Genomic DNA, 24,329 nt, shown 5'->3' on the forward strand with positions numbered 1-24,329 from the left:
CCAGAAGATGCTTTAAATATCCAAAATAAATCAATAAAAGAAGGAATAAAATTAATTTGTGTAGTCTTTGTAAACAAAATTATCCTTCAAAAAAGGATCTAGTTGAGATCGAAGCACCAAACTGAAGACTTTTATCATCCAGTCTTTGGTAGAAAGAGACAGAAAAAGAGATAAATAATAAACCATGCCAACTCAAACAAATTGAGTTTGTTTTAATTTATCGTGTGATTAATTGATTCATTGATTATTGTGACAGGCCTATATACAGCATTTTTGTAACAACTAAAGGTAAGATAGTTACTTGATTGTGCTATGAAACGTCACTAATGTGTCTGGGAAACACATAATCGTGCCCCTTTTTAGTGTAGCTTACGAGCCCGGACACATGATAGAACCTTTAAAGAAAACGTAAGAGTGATGTATTCTACTTCTGAACGCCTTTTGTTTCTCATGCCGGCTTTGCTGGTTGTTTTACTTCGTAGAATATTTTATTGTAGCAAACAGAAAACCGAAAGACGTCTCAGAAGTGAAAGTCTCGTTAGAGTCTTTACTAGGCACAGAAACATGAGGACGTCTTGTTCCCCGTCTGTGCTGTGGCTCCTTCACAGACAGACTGCAGATAGTCGATCAGAATGATGAATGACTCCGGTCTGTTTGTTGGATGTTTCACTCTGCTCTGCCTCCCTCCCCCCATCTTCTGTTTGGATTTCCCGCTCTGGTTTCCAAACCGGGCACATATGCGCTCGCCCCGGTGTTACGACCTGAACTCCTTCAGCAAGTGCCACCCCCCTACCCCCCTTCCCCTCGCCACTGCCATCCCCATCCCCATCGCAGACCAGACGGGAAGTTTTTCCAGGTTTAATATCCCGCCGAGATGCGAGACCACCAGCACTGTTCAGAACCCGGCCAAGCTCTGGGCGGCGAAAGCATAATGTTTGGGAGTGAGGCTCCCAAAGTGAGGATTAAACTGCAGTAGCGGTGGAAAAATCCTCCTCCTCACGGCTGGAATCTTCATCATGACACTGACATTGTTATGATTAGTGACACTAAGGCTGACGGTAACCATTACCGCTCTTCTCTCCGCCTTCCACTAAACATCCTGACTGACCTCACAGCGACGTGGTTGTTTACGTTGTGTGAATTTCATCATATTTTTATTTTATCTACAACTACTACTCAGTGGTAGTTGTTATTGTGTCTTGTCTCTATGCTGTAACTGCGAAGTAATTTCCCTGCTGGGATGAATAAAGTACTTCTATTCTATTCTATTCTATTCTATTCTATTCCATTTGTGGAATATTTTTACATCTTTACTGCAACAATCATTTCATTATCTGCTTGGCTGACATTTGGACCACCAGCATGAGGTTGAAATAAAGAGAACCTGTCAACTGGAGTCTGGAATACAAATCACAGTTTCCTCCAGTGGATAATAAGCCTGGCGGGCCTAGGTAATCTAAGTAATCGGATAGGGTGTGTTTTTTTACACACCTTTGTCTTTACCAGACTGTGCTAGTAACTGTAAAGACAGATTAAGCTAGGTTTATAGTTGATGCTTTGAACTGGGTGTGAGGGGATACGCACCAATTGTGCTGTCTCAGCCCGTTGCTTATTATTTCCAGATTTTGATGGCTGTTCATGCACTTTTGAGTTTTTGTAACATTTAACATTTTCTAACACAAAATCCCCATGGGCCGCTGGTTTACTTTAACAGCGCCCCTGCCATCGGGTTTAGCAGGTTTTCTGGCAGAAAATGTTTCCTTCGACTGGTTTCTGTCCTCAAACAGTCATATCAGGCTGAGGTTGTTGTATAAATTTAATAAACACGGCTTGACATCATTTTTGAAATTTCAGATTGACAAAAAGAAAGCGATAATGTCAGTGTTCCCACAACGACCTCTGGGGCGTGGCATTTGATTATAGCGCTGAGGTCCAGCTGAGCATGGACATTGAAATCAGTGGTGCAGCGAGATCTAATTGGACTCTAACAAGCTGTAAATTTGAGAAAAGTAATAAATGCATGAGAAATGAAAATCATTTCCATTTGGACAACGGTTGATAAAGAGACGCTCGCCTTTAACATCGATGGAAGGCCGGCGTTTTGAGATGTGCAGCAGACATTTGACACCTGTTACTAAAACAGGTGGTTTGCAAAACCTGCCACTTTTCCCTGTTTTCCGCTATTTCATAATCAATTGTAATTATTGCTGCTCCGCTTGCTTTGCCTGTTTATTTTGGATATTTAAAATGAAATGTTTTACTATTCCAGTTTTACATGTTCTTTAGAATTTAACGTTTTTTCATCTTTAAGTGGGCATTCTTGCACAAATAAGGCATTATTATTATTACTATTAGTCGAAAATGGTCCAACAATGATATCATTTATTGCAATCATTTCTGGGGCAGTTTATTGTGCAGCAAAACATGTCATTGTGACTCTTATTCTGAAGGAAGAAACACTGACAAATAAAATGAAGGCTGTTGGTCTGGCTGCCAGCTTCCAATCACAAAATCACTTGGATGGCGGCGCAGCATGTGTTTTGTTTTAAATGACTGACTGAGTGAACAAACTTTTCCATTGAAAGTACAGTTGCGCAAATTAGACATCATTGACTTTGCTAATTCCACTTTGTTTTACTCTAAACTCCAACATGAGTCGAGCACAATTTGTAGGTTTGAGGGATGCAACGAGCACCGGCGTTCACACGAGCAGTGGGCCGCTCTGCTGCAGCGATTACAAGCCTCTTTGGAAATGAACAGCAGCTTTATTGTTCTCTCTGGTGGGAAACATGTTGGTGATTTGAGCTAAAATTCAGCAGGACATTTTTAGCTCTCGGTAAATGTGTTGTTTTATTGGTCTGGTAAACGTTTTTATGCCGGAGCCGCCTCCAGGAAGTTTTATAGGTGCAGCTGATGTTTCTGATTCGCACCCTTCCACCAGGGTTAATGCGCTCAGATTAAAGCGGATGATTCCGGCGTCGCTTTAGGAGCTGAGGGTGGTCGCAGGCTTCCTCCGGCCAAACCGTTGTGTGCTTCGCGTTTAGGGGAGCGTGTTCGCTGCTTGTGAGAGGAAAAAAATGAACCTGGAAATAAAATAATCTTGTTTCTCTGAACGCTGAAGAGTTCCCAGACGTTAGCGTTTCTCTGTGTGCTCCCTCAGACCTGGCCGACCTCCCGCTGGTGAAGTTCGACTTCTCGTGTAACAAGGTGTCCACCATCCCGGTGTGCTACAGGAAGATGAGGCAGCTGCAGTCACTGCAGTTAGAGAACAACCCGCTACAGAGTCCACCTGCACAGGTACGTTCACAGAGCACTGCAACAGGTTTGCTGTGCTTTTTCCTAGCGGCTTGGCCAGACAGGACGGTAGGTCCTGCAGCGCCAGAGGCAAATTTGATATTCCTCCCTTTATCTTTATTGGATTAGTGGCAATTTGGACAGGTCACGATCATTTTTAGGAGACAACAATGGAGAGAGAAGAAACGAAGCAAAATTCAGAAAAACACAATAATCTCAAAGCATGAGGTTCGAGCCAGCAGTAAAATATATTCCATGAAAAACAAGAGTACAAAAGACAGTCAGTTGCAAAAATACCTCCTTCAATCGATTTGCCTAGGAAAGAGACAAAGTTAAAGACAGAAAGATGGAAACATGAAGGTCTGGCTCCGTAGGAAGAAGTTACAGCAAAACGTATCGGCAGACAAGATGTAGCTTCTATAAAAAGAAGGAAAAAAAACAGGAAAAGAGCTTAAAGTCTCAAGCTGAAATGACATAAAATGCTGAATCGGAGAGTAGTAGGAGAATGTAGCAGAGTGAGGGAAAGTGATTTCCGCTTGTTTTCCAGCCTTCAGGCCTTTAGCAGCAAAGCTACAGAGAACTCTAAGGATAACTTAAGGCTGTAACTGTAAGACACGCTGTCAATCACTCTTGTTTAGGTGCTGCTCAATGTCGCCAGTTTGCTGTAGCTGTGCTAATTGCAGAGAAAAGACTTTCTGTTCCAGAAGAACTGTTTATCCTCCGTCATTGATGGCCATGCTAACCAGCCTTAGCCTTTATGGCAGGCTGTGCTGTGGGGAAATAGAGTAAATTGCATATCAGAGAGCAAAGGGAAGGGTGTGAGCAGCACATACACAAGTTTAATTGACAGCCCAAGACCCTCCTCGTGGTTCTGATTGGTTGATTCCAACCAATTTCTGCAGATGGCAGTAGGACACCAGGGAGGAGGAGGAACTTGATTTTTTTATTTTATTTTTTTTCACAGATTGATCTCATATTCTACTGTCGGGACATAGTGACAGTTTTGACAGATATAAAAACCTAAAATGAATAATATTCTCATCTATTAATAATGAAAAATACTGTTTGGTGAAGGGCCTTTTTATACAACAATAGTTTTTTTTTAGATGTGACAATTTTACTCCAATTTCCTAGAGTTATGTTAAATTTCTGTAGAGAGCGGAAAAACAAAGTGACAAAACAAAACACCAAAAACAGAGCTCTAATAAAGGTTTGTTACAGTTATCAGTTCAGTGAAAACACTGGATCTGATTTTGATTTTACCGTACATCGAAGAATGAAGAAAGGTCAAAGCTACTTGAAGCATGACTAACCGCCGGCTTGGATCGGTTGTCCTTCAGCTCATCCTGATCAGACTCTCTGTTTCTGCAGATCTGCATCAAGGGTAAAGTCCACATATTCAAGTATCTGAGCATCGAGGCGTGTCGCAGCGAGAAGATGCCCGACTCGCTGTACCTCCCCGTCATGGAGCGACTCAGTTTCACTCGCCCCTCCACTGGCAGGTACGTCGCACAGGGGAATGTTTCTGCAGTATCACCCAGTTACAAGGTGCTTCTCACGTTTGCTTTTGCTTTTTGTTTTTACTGCGTGGCTCTACGGGTTTTCTTCCAGACTTAATTTCTACTGTTGACAAACCATCAGAAATCGGGTTACAGAAACAGCAGTGGAAAAACATCTGTCTTACAGAGGCACGATTAGTCATACTTAAAGAGAAACAAAATGTCAAACATGCGTATGACATTTTGTATCATAGTGAAACTTTCTAAGCCACTCTTTCTCTTTCATGTACTCAGTGTCAAATTAGAACCAACCCTGTTAAAATTCTTTTTTAAAAATTGTTCTAGAAGGTAACTCTGTTTTACCTCATCCTAAACGTTTCTCTGGCTTTTTGCATTGCTTCTTGCTTGTTGTGCAATCGTCCTCAAACGGAAAGATGTCTGCCCTCCATCCCAATTCCAGTGGTTGCAAGATATTGTCTTAAATTGGAAAAACTCAGATATCTACCCAAACCGTCCGCTGATAGATGTGAAAACTCTTGCGGTCGTTTTTTGAGAGCTTTTCTGGATAATTGAAGCTTGCAGCAACGTAACTGCAATACTACACTGTACTAAAATCGCCTCGCATGTCTGTTAATGCGCAAAAACTACATGGTAAAGAAGAATAACCTGAATCCAAACTATTTAAACGGCATATTAACATTTTCCATTAGTTGGGATTTCAGGATAGACCGCTGAATTGTTGGTCAGACAGATTAACATTTTAATGCTTCAGCTACATAAATATCCATAATGTCGATGACATGCCTACTGGTGATGTCATCACTGTATCACATTGTCACACAAAGGCCTCATTGGTAAAAGAACCATTCTGAACAGCACTCAGATTTTTCTCTGTCAATTTTCTGGTTTCGTAAAACCAGAAAATTGAAGATTATATGAACAATAATTAACGATATGCAATGTATGTTTTTGTTGGCCTTATTGATGTTAACGATCTCAAATCAGTTTTATTAGCAGCAACTGACCTCATATTGTGTGTAAAAGGAAGAAATCGTCTTAAGGAGACTCTGTAATTATTTACTGTCCCTAGCATCCTTTATTGACCATTAGCACAGTTAGCTTTGCTAACTGTATAAAGATGTCTCTATGTATAGAGATTCCCTAGAGAAATTAGACCTAAGCTTAAATTATATTGCCAAAGATTTGACATTTCCAAATCCAGCTCATTTCATGACAAATGAAGATGGAAAGCTCAGAAGTAGGGCTGGGTGATACATTTAAGTCTAGCAGGGAAATGGGGGCGTTGGTGACATCATGCTGCAAGGAGTCTATAGTTTAAAATAACATTGGAATTCATTTAAGAATATTGTGACATATATTGTGCATCGTGATGTAGCAAAATTATATCAGGATATTAGATTTTTCTCATATCCCCCGGCCTGGCCCAGAAGGACAAAATTTAGTTAGCTACATTTGGCTACAGAGTTTGTACACTACAGACTCTTGTTGTTAGCGCAGTTCCTGGGTAATATGTTGTGCTTACTGATCAGATGAAGACCTGAGCTTTTATTCTCAATAAAAACTCAATTTTGGTCACCACATAACTTCTCCTAGCATCTCTACTCCAACATTAGTGACAGGACAGAATTCCTGACCGTTGTAGGAATGGGTCTTTATTTTTTATTTCACCTCATAGTGCCACTGTATGGGGATTGTTTTCTGCCATAATCCAAGAGCACACATTTTTAATCTGAAAGCAGGATTTCATGTCTTTTGTTCTCAAAACTTTTAATACTTGTGCTTACATTTTCATTTTGAAAGCAGGATTTCATGTCTTCCTTCTCAAAACCTGTAATGCTTGTACTCAAAACTTCTCATGCTCAGACATGAGCTGTGTCCGAATTCAGGGTCTGCGTCCTTCGAAGGCCGTAAATAAACAAAGACCGGAAGAGAAAAGCTGTGAATTCGGACAGGTCTAGCCCCCACCCACTGTTCTCACCCCCACCACCTTAGCGCAACTTATGTTGCCTAGCAACCTTTACGGCGTGAAGCAGAGAGCGGCAAAGAAAAAACAACGGAGCCAAAGTTTGTTTTTTAGCTATGTATTACTCCTGATTTCTGTATTATTCTTTACCTTTATATTAAAGGTAAACTAAAGTAAAAAACAAAGCAAAAAAAAAATCTGTTAGTTTGATTCTAAAATGTTCAAACCTATATTACACATTTCTATCAGGAATAAATATAAGCAGAAATGATTCATTTTCAGATATAATACTCTCCAGATCTCAGATGAGCCATTACAGTTAAATTAAACTAGTATGTTTGAAATCTTAACTTTAATCAATCAAACCGATTTGCTCAGGAATAAATGAAATACTTTAGTAAACCAAGCATTTTATAACTAGATATTACCTGTCTGAATAATATCAGTGTTTAACTTCCACTCATTGGGGAGAGCTAGCGGGAGTTTTTAAAACAATGTGCCGGGAGTCAGCCGTTCTGTCCCGGTACACCGAACCTGGAGCGCCTGGCCGGCTGACAGCTGGCGAGGGGAGCTGGCTGTTCATGCAGCGGGAGCAGACATGTCCGAAAATGTCAGAGCAACATTGCAATTAGATGACGTATTGATGTACCGAGCAGATATTTGAGACATGCAAAGCCACATACTCGCCTAAAAACATCATGTTGTGTCACTTAAAGTGTAATATAGCAAAAATAATTTGCCGCTCTTCACCACCATTACCGCTTTGCCTGAACGCTCGGTTTGGACCCGCAATGAATCATGGGATATGGTGGTCCGTGAAGGATACACCGGACCCATCCTTCAAATCTGGGGAAAAGAAGGACGCATTTGAAGGAGTCTTTGAATTCGGACAGGCCTTGTCGCCTTGCTATGACGTAATCGGACTACAAATCCATCCTTCGAAGGATGCAGACCCTGAATTCGGACACAACTATAGTCTCTGCTTGCTTACGAAACATTCTCTGCTTGCTTCTGGAACAAAAATGCAACGTTGCCTGGCAACCTCTCAGGTATTGGAATGAAAGTGTTGTAAAGGGCGCGTTTGTTTCCTTCTAGTAGGTGTGTAGGTGCTGCGCCACCCACTGGATGTAGGGAGAAACAACGACCTTAGCTTTCTGCTCCGTGTTACTCTAAACATCGGCCAGCAGTGTGCTACTGATTGCTAACAGTTGCTGATCTTAGGGAGGAGTTTGTTCACCCAACCAATTTTATTTCCAGAAATATTGGATCAGAATAGCTTTCTGTGACCTAAACCTTCCCAGTTTGTAGCCAAACTCTCCATTAGTCATCTGAAACTGATTTGTTCTGCGTCTCCCTGCTGGCTCTATCAGACTATCTGCTGTCCCACAGGTTGCGTTGGAAGGAAGGCCAAAAACCCGTCTCCTGAAATATTAGCTGTGTGATTAATGGGTGACGGAATTAGGGAGGTAAAATAGATGCGAAGTAAGAGGAGAAGGCAAAAACAGCTAAAGTTGATACAGTAAACCTTCTGAATGATGGAAAAATAGGACAGTGAGGGGAAACTGAACATCAATTTGGGAACAATTTTTAAAAAAAGAACAAAAGAGACTTGGCTGAATGTAATAAATGTAAAGACTTTAAAAAAAATCTTTCATAGTGTTTCAGGACAGGGAGCTGGGATGTTTGCTAGTTAAGCTAGTCAAGCTACCGAACTAATGTAGCTCATCACTTTTGGAGGCTTCATCAACCCTGGGGTTCAAAGGTCAGGAGACCTAGGCATTGATATTATGAAAGTATCTCTACAAGGACACTGTTTCACTCATTTGTACTTTATTTACATGATTTATCACTTCAGTAGCAAATAAAAACAAAAAGCTAAATCACGACATTTCGTTACCAGATTCAGTATTGTATCTTTGTGCAGTGACAATGAAGTAAGTCTAAGTTTAGTTTACTTGTTTAAAGAAACAGGAAACAGATTTTATTACATTCCAATTAGTTACAAAAGCTTATGTCACTTTTGTGCATTAAAAACTGGCTCGATTTAACTGCGGCCCTCAGGCCTCGGTTCTTTATTGCAAACCTGATGGAATCAAGAATAAAATGAAAGTTACAAAGTGAGATGAAAGGTCAGGAAGAAACGTAGGGAGAAGCAAAACTAAGCAGAGGGCAGTAACCAGGAGGGAGAACAAGAGCCAGGAGTGCTTAAGAGATGAAAAGCCTGTGTCGGCTTTCTGGCCTCTCAGCTGAAAGTGAGCCCAGCTCTCAGAGGACGGTGAAGAGTCCGGCTTCACCAAACACTTGGCCAGAATAGAAAATGTTTCTATTCTCGTGTAGAAAAGTGCCGTCATGCTCAGTGGAGCAAACGCATTCTGTTTCTGTTCACGTTTTCCATTATCCCCCGTCTTTCTTTTTTGTTTTATTTTCCCTTGGTTTATTTAGGATTAGAAGAGTCTTAAAGGCGTGGTAGTCCCAGATATATTCTGCCGCTGAAGATGGAGAGAAGAAGAAGAGCGTGAGGGACTGACCCAGAAACGGTCCACATCCAGTTCTAATATAGAGCACAGAAAAAAAAGAACCTTAATGTCTCCACATATACTGTATTTTCATTCAACTCTTTAGCCTCGAGTCCAGAAGGAACAAAAGCTAAAGCTAAAACTCATTTTCTGAATGAGGAATTGCCTTGTTGCCCCTTGTAGACTGTAACACATTTTGGTGTAAAATAAATTGGACTAAATAGCAAAACATAATTTAAGATAATATTCCTAGAGGAATTGTAATGATCCAGGTAATCGAATCATTCGATGAATCTTTACAGCAAAACTTGAGAATCATTCAATGAACAGGAGATTTATTAAATCACAGTTTGGGGTTACTTATGCTTCTGTTTGTGGAGACACAAAAACAGAGTAACCTCAATGCTTTCTGTGATTCCAGTGCAGCATCACTGTAAAAACCTTTCAAGTCTGGATATAAGCATAAAAATTAGCACACTCTCTCTTCAGGTTGGATATTCTTTATAATTCCAACTGGAATCTCAGGATGACTGTCATTTTTCAAGATGGCCGCCGTTTTTTGAGCTTTTTAAACCAATTATTTCCATAAATGTTCCCCATTTTTATGAAACATCATATCATCTGTTTTCATTAGCTTCTGCTAAATTTGAATGTGTTTAGCATTAGTTTATGCTACCTTTTTATGTGCTTAGCGGTTTAGCATTAGCTTCTGCTACTTTTTTTTAATGTGTTTAGCAACCGCGTAGCTAAGGCACTTATTTAGCAAACAGCTAATCAAAAAAAGTTAGGCTCATCTTTTTTTGATTAGCTGTTCCCACCACTGGCAATGGCTGCTGCAGATTTTAATTCAAACAAATTTACTCCATTAGCTCCATGGTGGCCATCTTGAAAAATCTCATAAGATTTCTATTATGTTTGATGTAACCAAATACCAAAAGTATTCATCTGTTATAAACATTGGCAAATTCAGTGGAAAAATACACTTTTGTTGACAACCATGGTGGCCATCTTGAATTTTTCAATGACAAAATCTTTTTTTTTTTTGTCAAAAAAGCAAGCCTCTGAGAACATCTGTGTTGAGTTTTACTCTCTTATCCACATGTAAAAGATTTTGCTGATTTATTCAACTACCTGCTGCACTATCTGAAAAAGACTTTTATAATTAAACCATAAAAACCTATACAGTATTAACTAACAAGCCTGGACTTCAGTGATGTACATTGATTCGTGTCTTTAAACTGTTTGAGATGGGTGAAACCTTTACTAAACGGTAATCAAATCTAATCATCTCTTATGAATGTGTTGTTATATCCCAAAACATAAAATACAATAAATAAGGAAACAAGTTAAGTGTTTATTTCCTAAGTTGTGTAAAAAAAAAAAAAAAGAATCCTGTAGGAGAGAGAGGAGGAAGCGAGAGAGGGAGGGGTTGGCATCTTCCTCTGCTTCTGTGTGTCGCTCTCACTCAGTCGCACACACACTCCTTTGTGTGTGTCAGGTGTGTAACCTGTGTAATTTGTGTGCAGTGTGGAGGACATGGAGCAACAGAAGAAGCAGGACAGCGACTCAGGAGTAGGCAGCGACAACGGAGACAAGAGGCTGTCTGCTACCGAGGTATGTGATGCGTTTGTGTCGCCATGGTTTCATCCTCACGTCTGTCTAGACTCCTGCTTTAATCAGGCTGCACCTGCTGTTCATGCTGGGGATTTAGCCACATTTCGTATTCATGTTTTCTGGTTGGATGACGTCAGTTTTAGGGAAATACCGATGTTTAATAATTGAAAAACTGAAATCTATGTTGATGAAATACTCGATAATGCCATAGTTTCTTAATCTGTATGGGGGAAAGACATCTGATTTTAGACATTAGTAAGAGAAGGACGTGAGTTGCAATTCGTGGTAATAATGTTTTTCTTGGTCGTTTTGCTTCCTGCAGCCTTCAGACGAAGACAGTCTGAGTCTCAACGTGCCGATGAGCAACATTACAGAAGAGGAGGGACTCAGCAAAGACGACTCCAGCGAACACATCAGCTCCCTGACAGGTAGGAGTTAAACCGGCAAACACACACAGCCTGCATGCAATGGTTTAATTATAGTGCACTTCTTTAAATTTCAGCATTTGGCCTTCTTGAGTTCATATCTACCATTAATTAAAATGACTGCAATGAAGAGGAAATAATTGGTTTTTGTTTTTGACAATTTTTTGATGCGGTAGAGAGTAGGAGGTTTTTACTTTACGAAAGTATCAGTCAAGAGAGTGGCACAGAAAAAAATAAGGTTGAGAGACCATCCAGTTCTGACTAAAGTCTGCCAAAATCTTGTGGAAGAATAGTTTGATGAAACCAAAACTACACTTTTTACCATCAAATAAATACACAGCTATGGTGAAAGGTGTTGGTGGTAGTTACTTTTCCTTACATGGATGTTTTTTGTGGGTGGATGTTTAAGCAGTAACAGTGAGTCAACATTTAAATCCAATTCCTCGCCCATTCTTCGCCAAAAGAATTGAATTAATCTAGCCAAAGTCCAAAACTAAATCAAGCCAAATTTATTTATATAGCACATTTAAGAACAACTGTCAGTGGTCAAAGTGCTGCACCCGAAAACAACAAACAGTAAATTCTAACAAAAAAAACAAAAAACAGGGTTCGTATGGATGAAGTTCTTGAAAATGCTTGAATTTCAGTTTGGCTGTTTTCACAATTAGTGTGTGGCGTATAGTTAGTTCAACAACAGTCTACTAACTAGAAACTGAGCATAATCTGTTTTTAATGTCACTGTTACTGGTGCACGTAAAACAAAACCTACTTAAATTAAACAAACAACACTTAGCCTGGTGGGGAAGCTGGTAAAGCCTGGTGGCCCGCCAGGCTTATAATGCACTAGGGGAAACCCCAGGCTGCTGATATTCTCCTAACAAAGACAACTGAATCCTGACATGAAAACAAAAGCGTTATATTAGTTTAAGGGCGTCCAAAATTAAATGCAAAATGCAATTTTTGAGTAAGTTCATGAAGAGAAAACTCTGGAAACGCGCTGGAATCATCCTTGGCAGCAGTTTCCATCAAGCCATATTCTGAATTCGGGCATGCTTCTCTATGGGACATTGACGCTTTTGAGGGTTTTCAAGCATGAACACCCTGTTTATAGTCCCACTGCAGCGTCTGGATTTAGTCTAGATTTTGACTAGGCCACTCCATCTCTTTTCTTTTTTTAAAGGAAGCCAGTCAGAAATGGACTTGCTGATCAAATAGCAAGTTTGCTTGAACGCAAGACCCCAAAGTGCTAATTGGATAACTTCATGAAAGCTGCTGTTTGGCTTACTGACAGAGACGATATGAACGAGCAGATGGGTCAGAGGACGAACTTTATCGCTCGTCTGCCTCGTTGTGTCCGGACCGCAGTGAGCTGCAGTTCATCAAGAAGCTCTTAACTGTGTAGAATGTGGTGAGAGTTCAGAGTCTCTCCATTAGTCAGGCGAAGATTCGGTGCCAACCTCGTCTTCTCTCTGAGCTAAAGTGATTGTGTGTGTGTTTAGAGCTTGTTGAGTTGACGTCACAGAAAGACCATCCGTTTCTCCGCTGACCCTACCAGAGGTCCAGCTGGTGGCATGGGTGTGTGTTGGGTGTGTGTTGCTCACATCATAGGGACGATCCGAGCCCTAATGGAGAACAGCAGCAGCTCCCTGGACGCAGTTTAAATAGACTTCAATCAGCCTTAATTAGGTTAAGCTGATGGAGTGTCACATTCCCTGAGCTGACGAGAGGAAGAAGTGGGCTCTCTGGGTAATTTATGTTTGCTAACAGTTTGCTAACAGAGTCACAGCACTAATTGGCTGAACTAATTGGATAGATTCAAATGATTCCCATTGTTTAAAGATTTTTTATTTCCTTCACTTAACAATAATGCAAGATTACTTTGTGTTGTCTGTCACATAAAATTCCAGTAAAATACATTCAAACCTGGACAAGATATGAAAAGTTTTGAGGGAAATAAGCTGTAAAAAGCAAAAACACAAAAAGTATTTTTTTGTCTAGTCTCTACTACAAATATCTTAGTTTTGCCTAATTTCTAGTGTATTAACTTAAAAGTAACTCTTCAGCAAGATAAAGGAGCTTGTTTTAAGTCAATAATTTCTTAATATTGATTTTTAAAAAAAGTATTAGTTCCACTGGCAGATTTTCAAAGTTATAATATGGAAAAAATGTTTTGGTATAAGAAAAAAAACTGCTAATTAAACCAGGTTTTTTTTGGTCAATATTAAGGAATTATTTACCTAGAACAAGATCCTATACCTTGCTGAAAAGTTACAAAAGTTAGTTTTGTCTCATTTCAAATGCATCTGGTGATATCAGTGTTTCTGGTTGGTCAAAACCAGCTTTGTACGTCTCGCGCAGTGAAGTTTCTTAATTCTAAGCTGGTCATTTCCTGCTGTATATGCAGCACCTCCGAAAATCATCAAACCCTTTTCTTAAACATCAACCCGTCTGTTCCGAACTCTGACATTCGTTTCATTGCAGCCGACCCGAACTCCGACTCGGTGCGCCTGATAGAAGAGAGTCCTACGGAAGCCCTGAATGACCCGCTGAGCTACAGAGACTCGTCTCTCAGCAGTCGCTTCATCAGCTACATCAAGGCAAGGCGTCCCGCCGCAGAGCTGCTGGTCCTGCTGCCGCAGCGGTGCAGGAAATGACCTCGCTCCGTCAATAATGCTGTTCTCTGGTGGGAGCTATGTAGAGCCGTCGTGGTGACTGAACGGCTTTCCTTTCAGAAGACGTGAGGGGAGCTGTATCTTGAAATGAATTAATATTTTATCGCCGCAGTATAATGTCACACCAGACATTTTGAAAGACCCAACCTTTTAATATAAGTACATTATTCAGTGGTGGAAAAAGGCACAGCTGTTTGCATCTCTAGCAATCCATTTAAAAGAAGGTAACGGAAACACTTTTTAACATACATTTTACTTTTTAAGTACTAATAGTACTTACTAATAGTCAGCTGATCAGCTGACTATTAGTAATCTATAACTTCTGAACTTCCAGTTGGGATCTTGAGTCAGTTTTGTTGAACAACAATTGTGCTTTTGTTCCAGTTTTTACTGCTTCAGATCAGATTTTTCAGTGGATTAAGAAAAAAAAAAAAGAAGCTAAATTTCATAATTATGGCTGATAAAATATATATAAAATTGATCTTATCAACACATCCCTTAATGATTTATTTTATTTCATTTTATCTTTGTTAAATCTTCTCCCAGTTGTCCAAAGCCTTTCCATTAAATGAGACCAAATCAATCAAATATCTTAAAGAGCAGATGAAGAAAACAGACAGCGTATTGTACGGGTGAGACGGCGCTAGCGTCTCTGAATTCTGAGGAAACTGCATGTCATGTGACGGGTGCAGCTGGCGCTGACGTGTGTGTGTGTGTGCAGGGCCGAACGGCAGCGGACTTCGAAGAGCCCCTCAGGATAGAGGAAGACTCACACTGGCAGACAGAGCAGACGTAGGTTCTTCAGGGGAGATTCACCTGTTTTATTTATTCTGTCCCGCAGTCGCTCCTCGCTAACTCCATCAGTTATGTTCTGCTTATGTGTCGGTTTTGTGTTTTTGGACAGGTCAAAGGTCTCGAGGGGCACAGAGCTCCATATTGACATGATTAACCAGCTACAGGAGGCGGTGGAGCTGCTGCAGAACCCCAGCAGGTGAGAAAACAGGAATTATAACTCGGAGACTCTGAGATTATTTCAGTTCTCCTCTGATTTAACGAGTCATTTAACTTCCCTTTAGCATCCAGAGGATGTCCACACAGCCTTAACAAGCCTTAAATTCATGCATCTAAAATTAAGGCCCTAAAATGTCTTGTGTTCACCGAAAAACAATAAGGTAGCTTTAAGAACATTAATCATAGGCCTTAGATTTTGTCATGGCAGGACTATTTAATCTCACATATTCTAGGTAATTTCCTTTTTCCAAGGATGTAGCAGCTACTGGTAACTAGCTGCTAATATACCACAAACGGATATATTAGCAGCTAATTGCCCTTAATATAGATCTTAAATTTAAGACCTGTGGTAAGGAGTTAGTGGCTATTGGTAACTACTTGCTAATATACCCAGGATAGCTAGCAAAAGTAAAGCAAGTTCAAATTAATCTCCAGTTGGCCAGAGGATGTTAGCCATTAGCTCACTTCTGTTGCCAAGTAGTACATCTTTGTATATTTCTGTCGCAATAAAGGTCCTAAATTCCATTCATAGGGGTCTTAGAAAGTCTTAAATTTACGTTGCTGAAACCTGCAGGCTTCTTACAGAATTTGATTATAGTTTTTATTTTGTAAACAGCAGCAGCTACAGTAGGCAGGTGTAACACGGCAGGTGTTTAACCTTTACGTTTCAGAGTGAGCGCAGAGCAGGATGATCTGTCTGAAGTCCAGCTGTACCCGGTGGAGATGGTCACCGTGGAGGAGTCGTTCAAGTAAGTTTCCACAATGTAGACAGACATCAGTCCCAGCAATGCGGAAGTTATATTTTAAGTATTTAGAAAAAATTGTCATTTGTAGATATATTATTTTGTTTACCCCAGAACATCCTGATGTTTCCTTGTCTTATGTCTGTTTTTTTGTTTTTCTCAGCGGACAAGACAGCGATGAGGGAAGCACAACATCAAAGGTACAGTTTGCCAAAACGTTTCTATCTTAGAGTCAGACAGGCTTTGCTACTCTACTGTCCTTCACTACCTGGCAGCATGACATGATCCTACATAACACTTAAGTTTAGTGACAGATGATGTTTTTTAATGTCAAGTTTGCCAAGTGTAAACTTGTTAATCAAAGTGCTCATTTAAATAGTTGTAGAAAAAAAATGTTCAGAATCATCAGTTTGATTTGTTTCTTTTTAGAAATCTGTTTTAGGAGTTTACATTTCAGAATAAAACAGTAATGCCTCAACCAGTCGCCTCCAGTATTAAACATTTATAATATCGCTCCTGTTTTTCTTAATAAAAGTAATTTCCATAACACAAAATTTTGAGCTTATAACCCTGGTTTTAGTGTTCCTACAGTAGCCCAGAATGGACAAACCAAGTGCTGACTCTAAAGGACCTAACATGTTTGTTTTCTCCTACTTCCCTGCCAGGGACACACATGGTTAGACTTTTTTTTTTGCATTCTGCAGTTTTACCACTAGATGTCACCAAAGATGCCATTACTGCTGCATGTTGGACCGTGGTTCTGATTTGTTCTTTTTGTAGACATTTGTTCAGGATTTCTTTGGTTGAATCAAAGGACAGAGAAAGAATCATCATATCTATGACTCCAACGTCTTTCTGCCCGGATTTCTAACCATACGACCAGACAGAGATTTACAGAGTAGCAGCAAAAGCAAAGGAGGTGGATTAGCAGAGCTTGCTAACATTTGAATGCTATGCAGGATATTTTACTGTGCAATATCATCTCTGAGCTGTTAGCATGTCATTACGGTCATGAGTCACACAGTCCCCAGGAAGAAGGTACTTCAGGTTTGTTGGAAGACTGACTATGACTGGAGATCCTCCTTGCATCTCCGTTGACAAAATAATTGCGCTAATTGGAATTATGAAAATAAATTTGCTTCATGGAAACACGGCAATTTAGAAAAATAAAACGCAAAAAATCTTTGACGCTAGATTGAGGCGAGTTTTCGGCCGTATCAAAATTAGTGTATTTCGCAAAAACTGCAACAGAAACACTTTTTTGGTATCAAAAGAGTCACGTGATCAACAACCGGACATTACTACTGGCGGAAATGACGATAAAGACGACAGGAAGCTTATTTACAAACTTATTTACTTGTGATTATAATTGTGTTTCTTCTTTAATGGAATTTTGTTTTGTTTGTTTTTTTTTAAGTTGGGGAAATATTGATAAAGTTTCCGCACATTTGTAACCTGAAACACAGCTAGTGACAGTAAGATCTTATACTGTTTCCAAGGAAACCAAACCTTATTAACTGTGGTTATGTTGTGATTATATAAATCCTTAGAACAACAATTATCTGGTTCTTGTCTCCCATTTATTTAAAGGAGTAATAGTTAAAGCTGAATATTCTTACTACTTAGAGACGTCACCATTCTCCATTCTACGGTTATTCTCATTATCAAACTGCAGCCTCTTTTTTTTTTCTGGAAAACCCAACTTTCTGTTCAGAATGTAACTTTGTTGTTGGTTATAAGTAAAGCCCATAAGAATGTAAGAAACGTTAAGGAGTTGTCGCCTGAACGTTTGGGTGCGTCCTGTGGCAGCGCATGGAGGAGGGAGGCTATGAGTTCCAGAAGAAGAGGCGGATGATTCTAGAAAAGGCCCGCTTTGAGGCCCAGCTTGCGTGCCGGGACTATGAGTGGCATATGTCCCTGAAGGTAAACGTGGAAGCAGAGTCCGTTAGCTGTGTTGTGTTCCCCGGCTGAGCTTTTCCCCCCTCCACATATGTCGCATTTCATCTGGCAGCTTGTTGCACATGTGAGGATTAGAAACGTGTCTGTCTCGCTGCACATCGTCACCGGTCAAAGCGATTCACTTCAGGAGGAATGAAGCTCTTTATCGAACGTGGAGAAAGCGACAGCCGGGGTGTTCCGTGTTAGCATGGAGTGTTTTTTTTTTTTTTTTGATTTGCAGATGTGAAGAATTTTGGCTCCTGTTTGTCGTCTGACAAATTAATAGGAGTTGAATGAACTCCTATCCTGCTGATGGAATTTTTTCCCCCACTCTTTGCAAAATAATGTCAGCCTGAGTGGACATTTATGTAACAATCTGTTCAGCACATGGGAAAGAACGATACAATATTAGGTTGATGAGATTGAGACAAAGTTTTCTCAGTGAAGCCCGTGAATCACATATTCGTGGTTTGTTCTGTGGAATGTAACTCCACATTATTCCTGGATTTATTTTCCTTGATGCTGATTGGCTGCATCCCCAGAGCAGAGATGAGGAAGGCCATGAACGTTAGCTTCTGCGGTTGTGTTAATGCGATTTCCACTGGGCGTATTAATACATGATGTGCAGGTATATTTGGTGTGTAAACTATTATAATAGGCAGTTAGTAATCATTTTAGACAAATTAAAGTATTTACTGATTTTAGGTATTTGCAGGCGAGTTTGGTCTCTTTATTAGCACCAATACTGGGATCTTCTATATAGCATTAGCTTAGCACACTATTCCATTTTTACCTTTTGAGATGTTTTTACAACAGAGTGTTAGGGTCACACTAAAAAAAGAAAATTATGAGAATGAGGTAGTAGTTCTGACCAATGAAATTCTGTTGATAAAGCTTCATCGCACAACTGTATGTGTTTCTGTGTTTTGTTTTGTTTTTAGTTCATCTCTGCTGAGTCATTTAGGAAAATGCTCCCATGTGCTGGATAACGTTATGTGTCAATTCTGTTACTTTACTGATGGTTGAATATTTGAAGCGATGATGTCATTTCTGTTGTTTCAGCAAGAACACCGATCTCCAACCATGGGACCTCCATCTCTCTCCAGTCCGCCGTTTGGGCTGAAACCTCGCTCAGGTGAGCTGTAAAAAAAAAAAAAAAAAAAAGAAGAAGTGTTTCAGGCTAAAAATTAGGCTGAGTAGTTCCAGGTTTGGACTGATTAGTGCGGGCGAGTCAAATCCAGCCTCGTGGTTCTGGTCCGTCTGCTTTTATCTGTACCGTCAGGATGAATTTTGCGCTTTGCGCCCTTTATTTATTTATTTATTTATTTATTTTTTGACAGTTTAGTTTGCTAGCTTACGTCAGTGTGCTGCTAACCGCTAATAAAGCTAACATGATGCTAACAGCATGTCAGAATGATGTGTATTGTGAAATGCCACTAATCTTTATTTTTGTTTTGTGCTCTTTGTGTTTTGTGTGTCATTTTTTTATTCTTATTCCTCCTTTTTATGCTCCTCCCGCATGTCTTTGGTGTTAAACTCCCCAAAAATCCCCAACTCTGATCTGCCTGAACCTCTGAATCAATAACTCTGTCATTGATTCTTTACTGATTTTCTCTTTGACCTTTTTTCCCCCCCTGAACTTGGTGATTTATTTTTTTTATTATTTTTTCTTATTTTTCGGGTGTGTTTTTGACGTGGAATGAACTTGCTGTGCTCGTCTTTGGCACCTCTCTCACTGCACACGGTCCTGCCATCACTTCCTGTTATCACTTCCCACTTCGTGGTTGTAGCCCCGCCCTCACTGCCGTGCTCACCCCCTCCTTCCTGTCTAGACCCCTCCCTCCTCTCACAGGCCTCACCCCTACATCGTAGACATGGCGACGGAGGCATGCTCAGCCCGGGTGAGACACTTTTTCCCTGTTTACTGGTCAGTTCACACACATCTAGACTGACGGGTCCAATGTGCTCTTCTTCACTGAATTCAGATTTACACATTAATTTCCCCACTTTAGGACAACAAAGGTTATTTCTGTCCTATTCTAATAGCTGATATCTTGAGTAGACAACTGTAAAAACGTGCTTGATGTTCATTTTTCCATTCCCTAACTTCACTTTTTCAGTGAATATCTCAGTAGCTTTCATAGGGCTGGGCGATATGCCTGAAAAGTAAAATCTCCAATTATTTTAAACAAATCCGATTTACGAGGGTGGTCATTTTTAGCATATTAGCATAACGAAGAGCTCCAGTATATACTTTGTTTACTGGAGCGTTTAAGTACTATTAAGATGTGGCGATACGGTTAAAATACGTATCATGATCTAAGTGTTTCATATCAGTCAATATTAGTAATTATTGGGCCTGTCACGATAAACGATAAATCAATTAATCATAAGATAAATTAAAACTATCGACGTCATTTTAATTATCGGCATTATCGTCTCTTCCAACTGTTTTCTCTTTCTGTTCATGACACCGAATGAAAAAAGGCTCAACTCCGGTGCTCTCCACTGACTCCTCCCTTCCTCATTTCCTTAGTGTAAAGCTCGGTGCACACTACACGATCTTAGAGTTGTCGGCTGATTGTCGGCCCATTTTCAAAACCTGAGAGACCACACACTAGCCGACAGAAATCCTTGGTATAACGGTTCGATCGGGTTCGTTCCTGCCGTGTGGTGTCCAACAATGGGCACAAAATAATGGCTACAAGTTCGGTTAACTAATTTTAAAACCAGGCATTAATCAATGCTTTACTACAATCTACCTGCAATGCATGTGGCTAGTGTCAGCGTAAAGTCCTGACTGAATGAAAATCATTATAACCTATTTACATCACGTTAACGAAGAACCGGGTTTATCAACTGCGGTAGCAATTTCGCTCCAACTCCTCTCCTTGTCGCTTCTATATTCTTTGCACAAAATGTTGAATAAACATTAATGTTGTTTCCACATATCATCCCCAATGTTCGCTGGACTTCGGGTTGCGCCGTGTCAGCTGTTTGGGATTCCCCTCCGTAATTTCACCTCACAAAGCACGAGGAGAATCCGCGCTTTCTGATTGGCTACCTGTCACATTCAAAAGGCTGCGTTAAGCTCCCAGTCGGGGAAAACCCCTGATTTGGATCAGAGCGGCCACGACGATCTACCGCAGGGTGCTCAAACTTTTTGAGACCAAGATCTAATTTTTCTCTCACCAGCCGACTGAGATCTAGCTCATGACAGGAAGACATAAAAATTGCAAATTAAACTCTATTGACTTATTTTATATGCAAATATACATCAGTTATAGCAGAAATAATAAAGTGATAGAAAACCTAATGCAGTATATTTCTTCCTCAGTGAGGTTCTCCTACCGTTTTACACTCTCTCGCTCTCTTTTTGTCGTTAAGCACACCCGTTGCCGTGGCAACCTCCTGCGCTCCGCCCCGCGCGGAGCAGCGATTACGTTAAAAACGTAACATTCAGTCCGTTACGATGTCAAGTTTCCAGGCTTGATATTTATTTCTCGATTATTGGTTGATTAGATAATTTAAACTCCTGCTCTGCTAGTCAGTCTGTTTTTGAGTTGCCTTTTTTTTTTGTTAATGGAACTGAAACGCACTGAATTGCGCAACACCTTGTCGAAACAATAATTACTGAGAATATAAATTTTAACAGGTTTTGTTGATTTAAAAAATATATATTATTCTTTAATGAAGCTACAAACGTTTAGGATCTTAGTGAATATTTTGATAAGCGTGTCAGAAGAGGAAGTGCTGGTCTCATGGTCCTGGCGGCGTTCAGTTTGTCACCTACTGCCGAGATCAACTCAAAACCTTCCCGCAATCGACGTATTGAGTATCCTGATCGTCCGTAACACACCAAACAGGATGATCGGTTACGAAATCGTAAGCGACCATCTTAGAACCACCAACGTTCTAAGATTGTCTTAAGGGGAAAAATAGGGGCAAAAAATCCATGTAGTGTGAACTATTGCATCAGGTAGTCGATGTGCCCATTTTCTCTATTTAAATCTAATGCGCTCTTTGCACCTGCCGCTCTGACGTCACATCCGCATGCGCAAATACGGCTCATTTTTTTCCTTTTGAGTGACCATGACCGCAAGGAAAGATAAACTCATATTTCAAAGGCAATTTAAGCAATACCATGAACACTGTTGTGTTCCACGGTGCACAGCGTCTTCTAAATATAACAGTCGTTTAAGTTTTCATGGATTTCCAAGCGATCCTGACTTACAAAGACGATGGCTTGTCAATATTAGTCGCGACAACTACAAGCTAACATCGCATAGCAAAGTTTGCAGCCTTCACTTCCCTCCGGATCAGTTTCATCAGCCTAAACCTCCTGGCGGGAGAAGAATGGTAAAAAAAAGGAGCCTCCCTGTGCTATTTCAATGGAACACCTTCTGTGTTCAGCCTGGAAGAGCCAGTGTATGGGAAAGAGTGAGCAGACCAGAGCCGGACAGCGGCGCAACTGATCCGCCTGTGGAATGCAGGTATGCAGATCACGATTATTGCTCTGTCCCAGAACCAGCTGGCCTGGACATGGTAATAAATGAAAACCAGAAATTAAAAGAAGAAATAAAAGCCCTAACAAGCCAGATCGAAGAACTGAAAATCCATTCTACCTTCGGATTACAAAGGTTGGCAGGGTCTGATGATGACATCCGATTTTACACGAGGTAAGCATCCACACCGCAACAAACCTTTTTCTTTTTAAAATTTGTGTTACTCGCCCCACCTCTGGTTCCTTAATTAAATATGTCTGAACTCAAAAATACAATAAACAAAAATTATGGGGCTTCTTGTGCTTCCTCATGCTTCGGAAGCAAAAAGCCCGAACCGTAAATCTCCCCGTTACTTGGTCTCTGTTTGACACTAACGACAAAAAACACACATTAAAACAATAAACTTAAAAATGAATACAAAATAACGTAAGAACATTGTCCGTTAGAAAGAATAAGAATGTTTAGATATTTAAATAGTACAATTGTATTAGTAAAATGTCCGAGAATATTGCCTATTAGCATAAGCTAAAGCTAATGTTAGCCACGAAGTTTAAAGAACTTTAAAGTAAGACTCACCTTCATATTATTAAGGAAGAATAATATAACTTTAACTTTGGACAAAAAGTTTGGCCTCTCCTTCCTTAGAGTCCCGGAATCTCTGGCAGACGGACTGCGGCTGGAGGAAGTGAAACCACGACACTGCGCGTTGACGTCACAGATCACGGAGTTTAATTCATAACAAAGCAATCAATAACAAAGCTGCAGAGATACAGAGATATATTCATTACCTGTAACAGGAGAAATAGAAAATGAAACACAAAGAAACAAAAGGGGCAGAGACGCGTCTCTGGAGAAAGCTTATTATGCCAAAAAGCAAAACAGTGGTAGCATTCTGAATTTTTAACGTTTTACATGAAGTTTTATACTGAGTGGGCGTTTCTTCAATTTAATATATTCTACTAAGGCGTTCCACTCTTTAACCAATTATAACCTCCCGTATGGACTACAGGAAACTTGAGAAGTCTCCCAATTTACAACGAAGTTCCAAAGGCGTCTGGTTTCTATCGAGAGACAAAGGCGGACCAGTTAATCTTGGACGATACCAGGTACGAATGTCCCCGGCGCCGAGAGTCTTAAGATAAGATTTCGCAGACACCCATAAATCTGACGTCTCTTCCATTATCTCTCCTAACGTTCTCGAAGAGACTTGCATCTTGTAATTTTCAAAAAATGTTATCTTTGCAAACCCCAGTTTTGCTTTTGCACACTCAGCCTCCCAAAAGATTAAGTTCTGCCAAAATAATACATAAAATATACAGGACAAAATAGAGTATAATTCCTGAGCCATTTTCTAATAGTAAAGAAAACATTTTCATACAAACAATTTCCATTTGGTTCTAATATCGTCACAGATAATACAGTTTTTCAAATACATTTATCCTTTAATAGTTTTTAATATGAGATAATACAATCTTCAGTGAACATGGTATTAATACTTAGAAGTTAAATGTTACGGGGTTTCAATCTTCTATTTTGCATTAGTTTTACACCATCGCAGATGCTGGCCTCCAGCAGTTCTCCCCAACTGCCTGCAAGAATGTTAATTTATGTTTCTGTGATCTGGCCGGGCTGCAAGCGGCCCCATTTAATGATCTGCATTCTAACCCCTGTGTGTCCGGTTCAAAACAAGAGTATCAAACCTACCCTTTTACACATGCATAAAATTAACTGCATTAAGCACCAAAATCAATAATTTTCCTCGACAGTCCCCGTTTTGAGGTCTCAATTAAGAGACCTCACAAAAATTAATAAAGCCTTCTAATAGAGGACCAAAAACTATGCATTATACTACTAAAGAATAAAAACCCAAAAATCAAAAAATAAAAAACTCAAAAGAGAGAGAGAGACCTGAATATATAACAGTCCCCGTTTTCAAACAGAACCTGCAAGCTCCACAACTCCCTCATCAGGAACACCACGAAAGAGCATCTGATAGGGAGGTGGAGCCGGTGGTCCACTACTTCCCTTTTCAATTGAGACTGTAATAAGCCTAAGGATAAGTGAACGGACGCACGGAATACAACAGCATCCACACGTCACCACTATGGCAACAAACGTAGCCACAGAA

The 24,329-nt window shown here is 40.1% G+C and overlaps 1 protein-coding gene across 6 annotated transcripts in view; it reads left to right on the forward strand.

Moving 5' to 3' along the window:
* lrch1 (leucine-rich repeats and calponin homology (CH) domain containing 1) overlaps nucleotides 1-24,329 on the forward strand; it is a 99,171-nt gene that overhangs the window by 36,677 nt on the left and 38,165 nt on the right. For 2 of the 6 annotated variants that reach the window (XM_032567063.1, XM_032567060.1), the window contains exons 5-16: nucleotides 3,161-3,297; nucleotides 4,666-4,796; nucleotides 10,820-10,907; nucleotides 11,230-11,335; nucleotides 13,814-13,929; nucleotides 14,726-14,796; nucleotides 14,909-14,995; nucleotides 15,687-15,764; nucleotides 15,922-15,958; nucleotides 17,568-17,681; nucleotides 18,759-18,831; nucleotides 19,487-19,597. In XM_032567063.1, the coding sequence (XP_032422954.1) occupies nucleotides 3,161-3,297; nucleotides 4,666-4,796; nucleotides 10,820-10,907; nucleotides 11,230-11,335; nucleotides 13,814-13,929; nucleotides 14,726-14,796; nucleotides 14,909-14,995; nucleotides 15,687-15,764; nucleotides 15,922-15,958; nucleotides 17,568-17,681; nucleotides 18,759-18,831; nucleotides 19,487-19,597 (1,149 nt within the window). The remainder of the gene's footprint in view (nucleotides 1-3,160; nucleotides 3,298-4,665; nucleotides 4,797-10,819; nucleotides 10,908-11,229; nucleotides 11,336-13,813; nucleotides 13,930-14,725; nucleotides 14,797-14,908; nucleotides 14,996-15,686; nucleotides 15,765-15,921; nucleotides 15,959-17,567; nucleotides 17,682-18,758; nucleotides 18,832-19,486; nucleotides 19,598-24,329) is intronic. The other 4 variants (XM_032567065.1, XM_032567061.1, XM_032567062.1 and 1 more) reach the window with 3 other exon arrangements.

Source organism: Xiphophorus hellerii, chromosome 7 (genome assembly GCF_003331165.1).
Source record: "Xiphophorus hellerii strain 12219 chromosome 7, Xiphophorus_hellerii-4.1, whole genome shotgun sequence".
Lineage (NCBI taxonomy): Eukaryota > Metazoa > Chordata > Actinopteri > Cyprinodontiformes > Poeciliidae > Xiphophorus > Xiphophorus hellerii.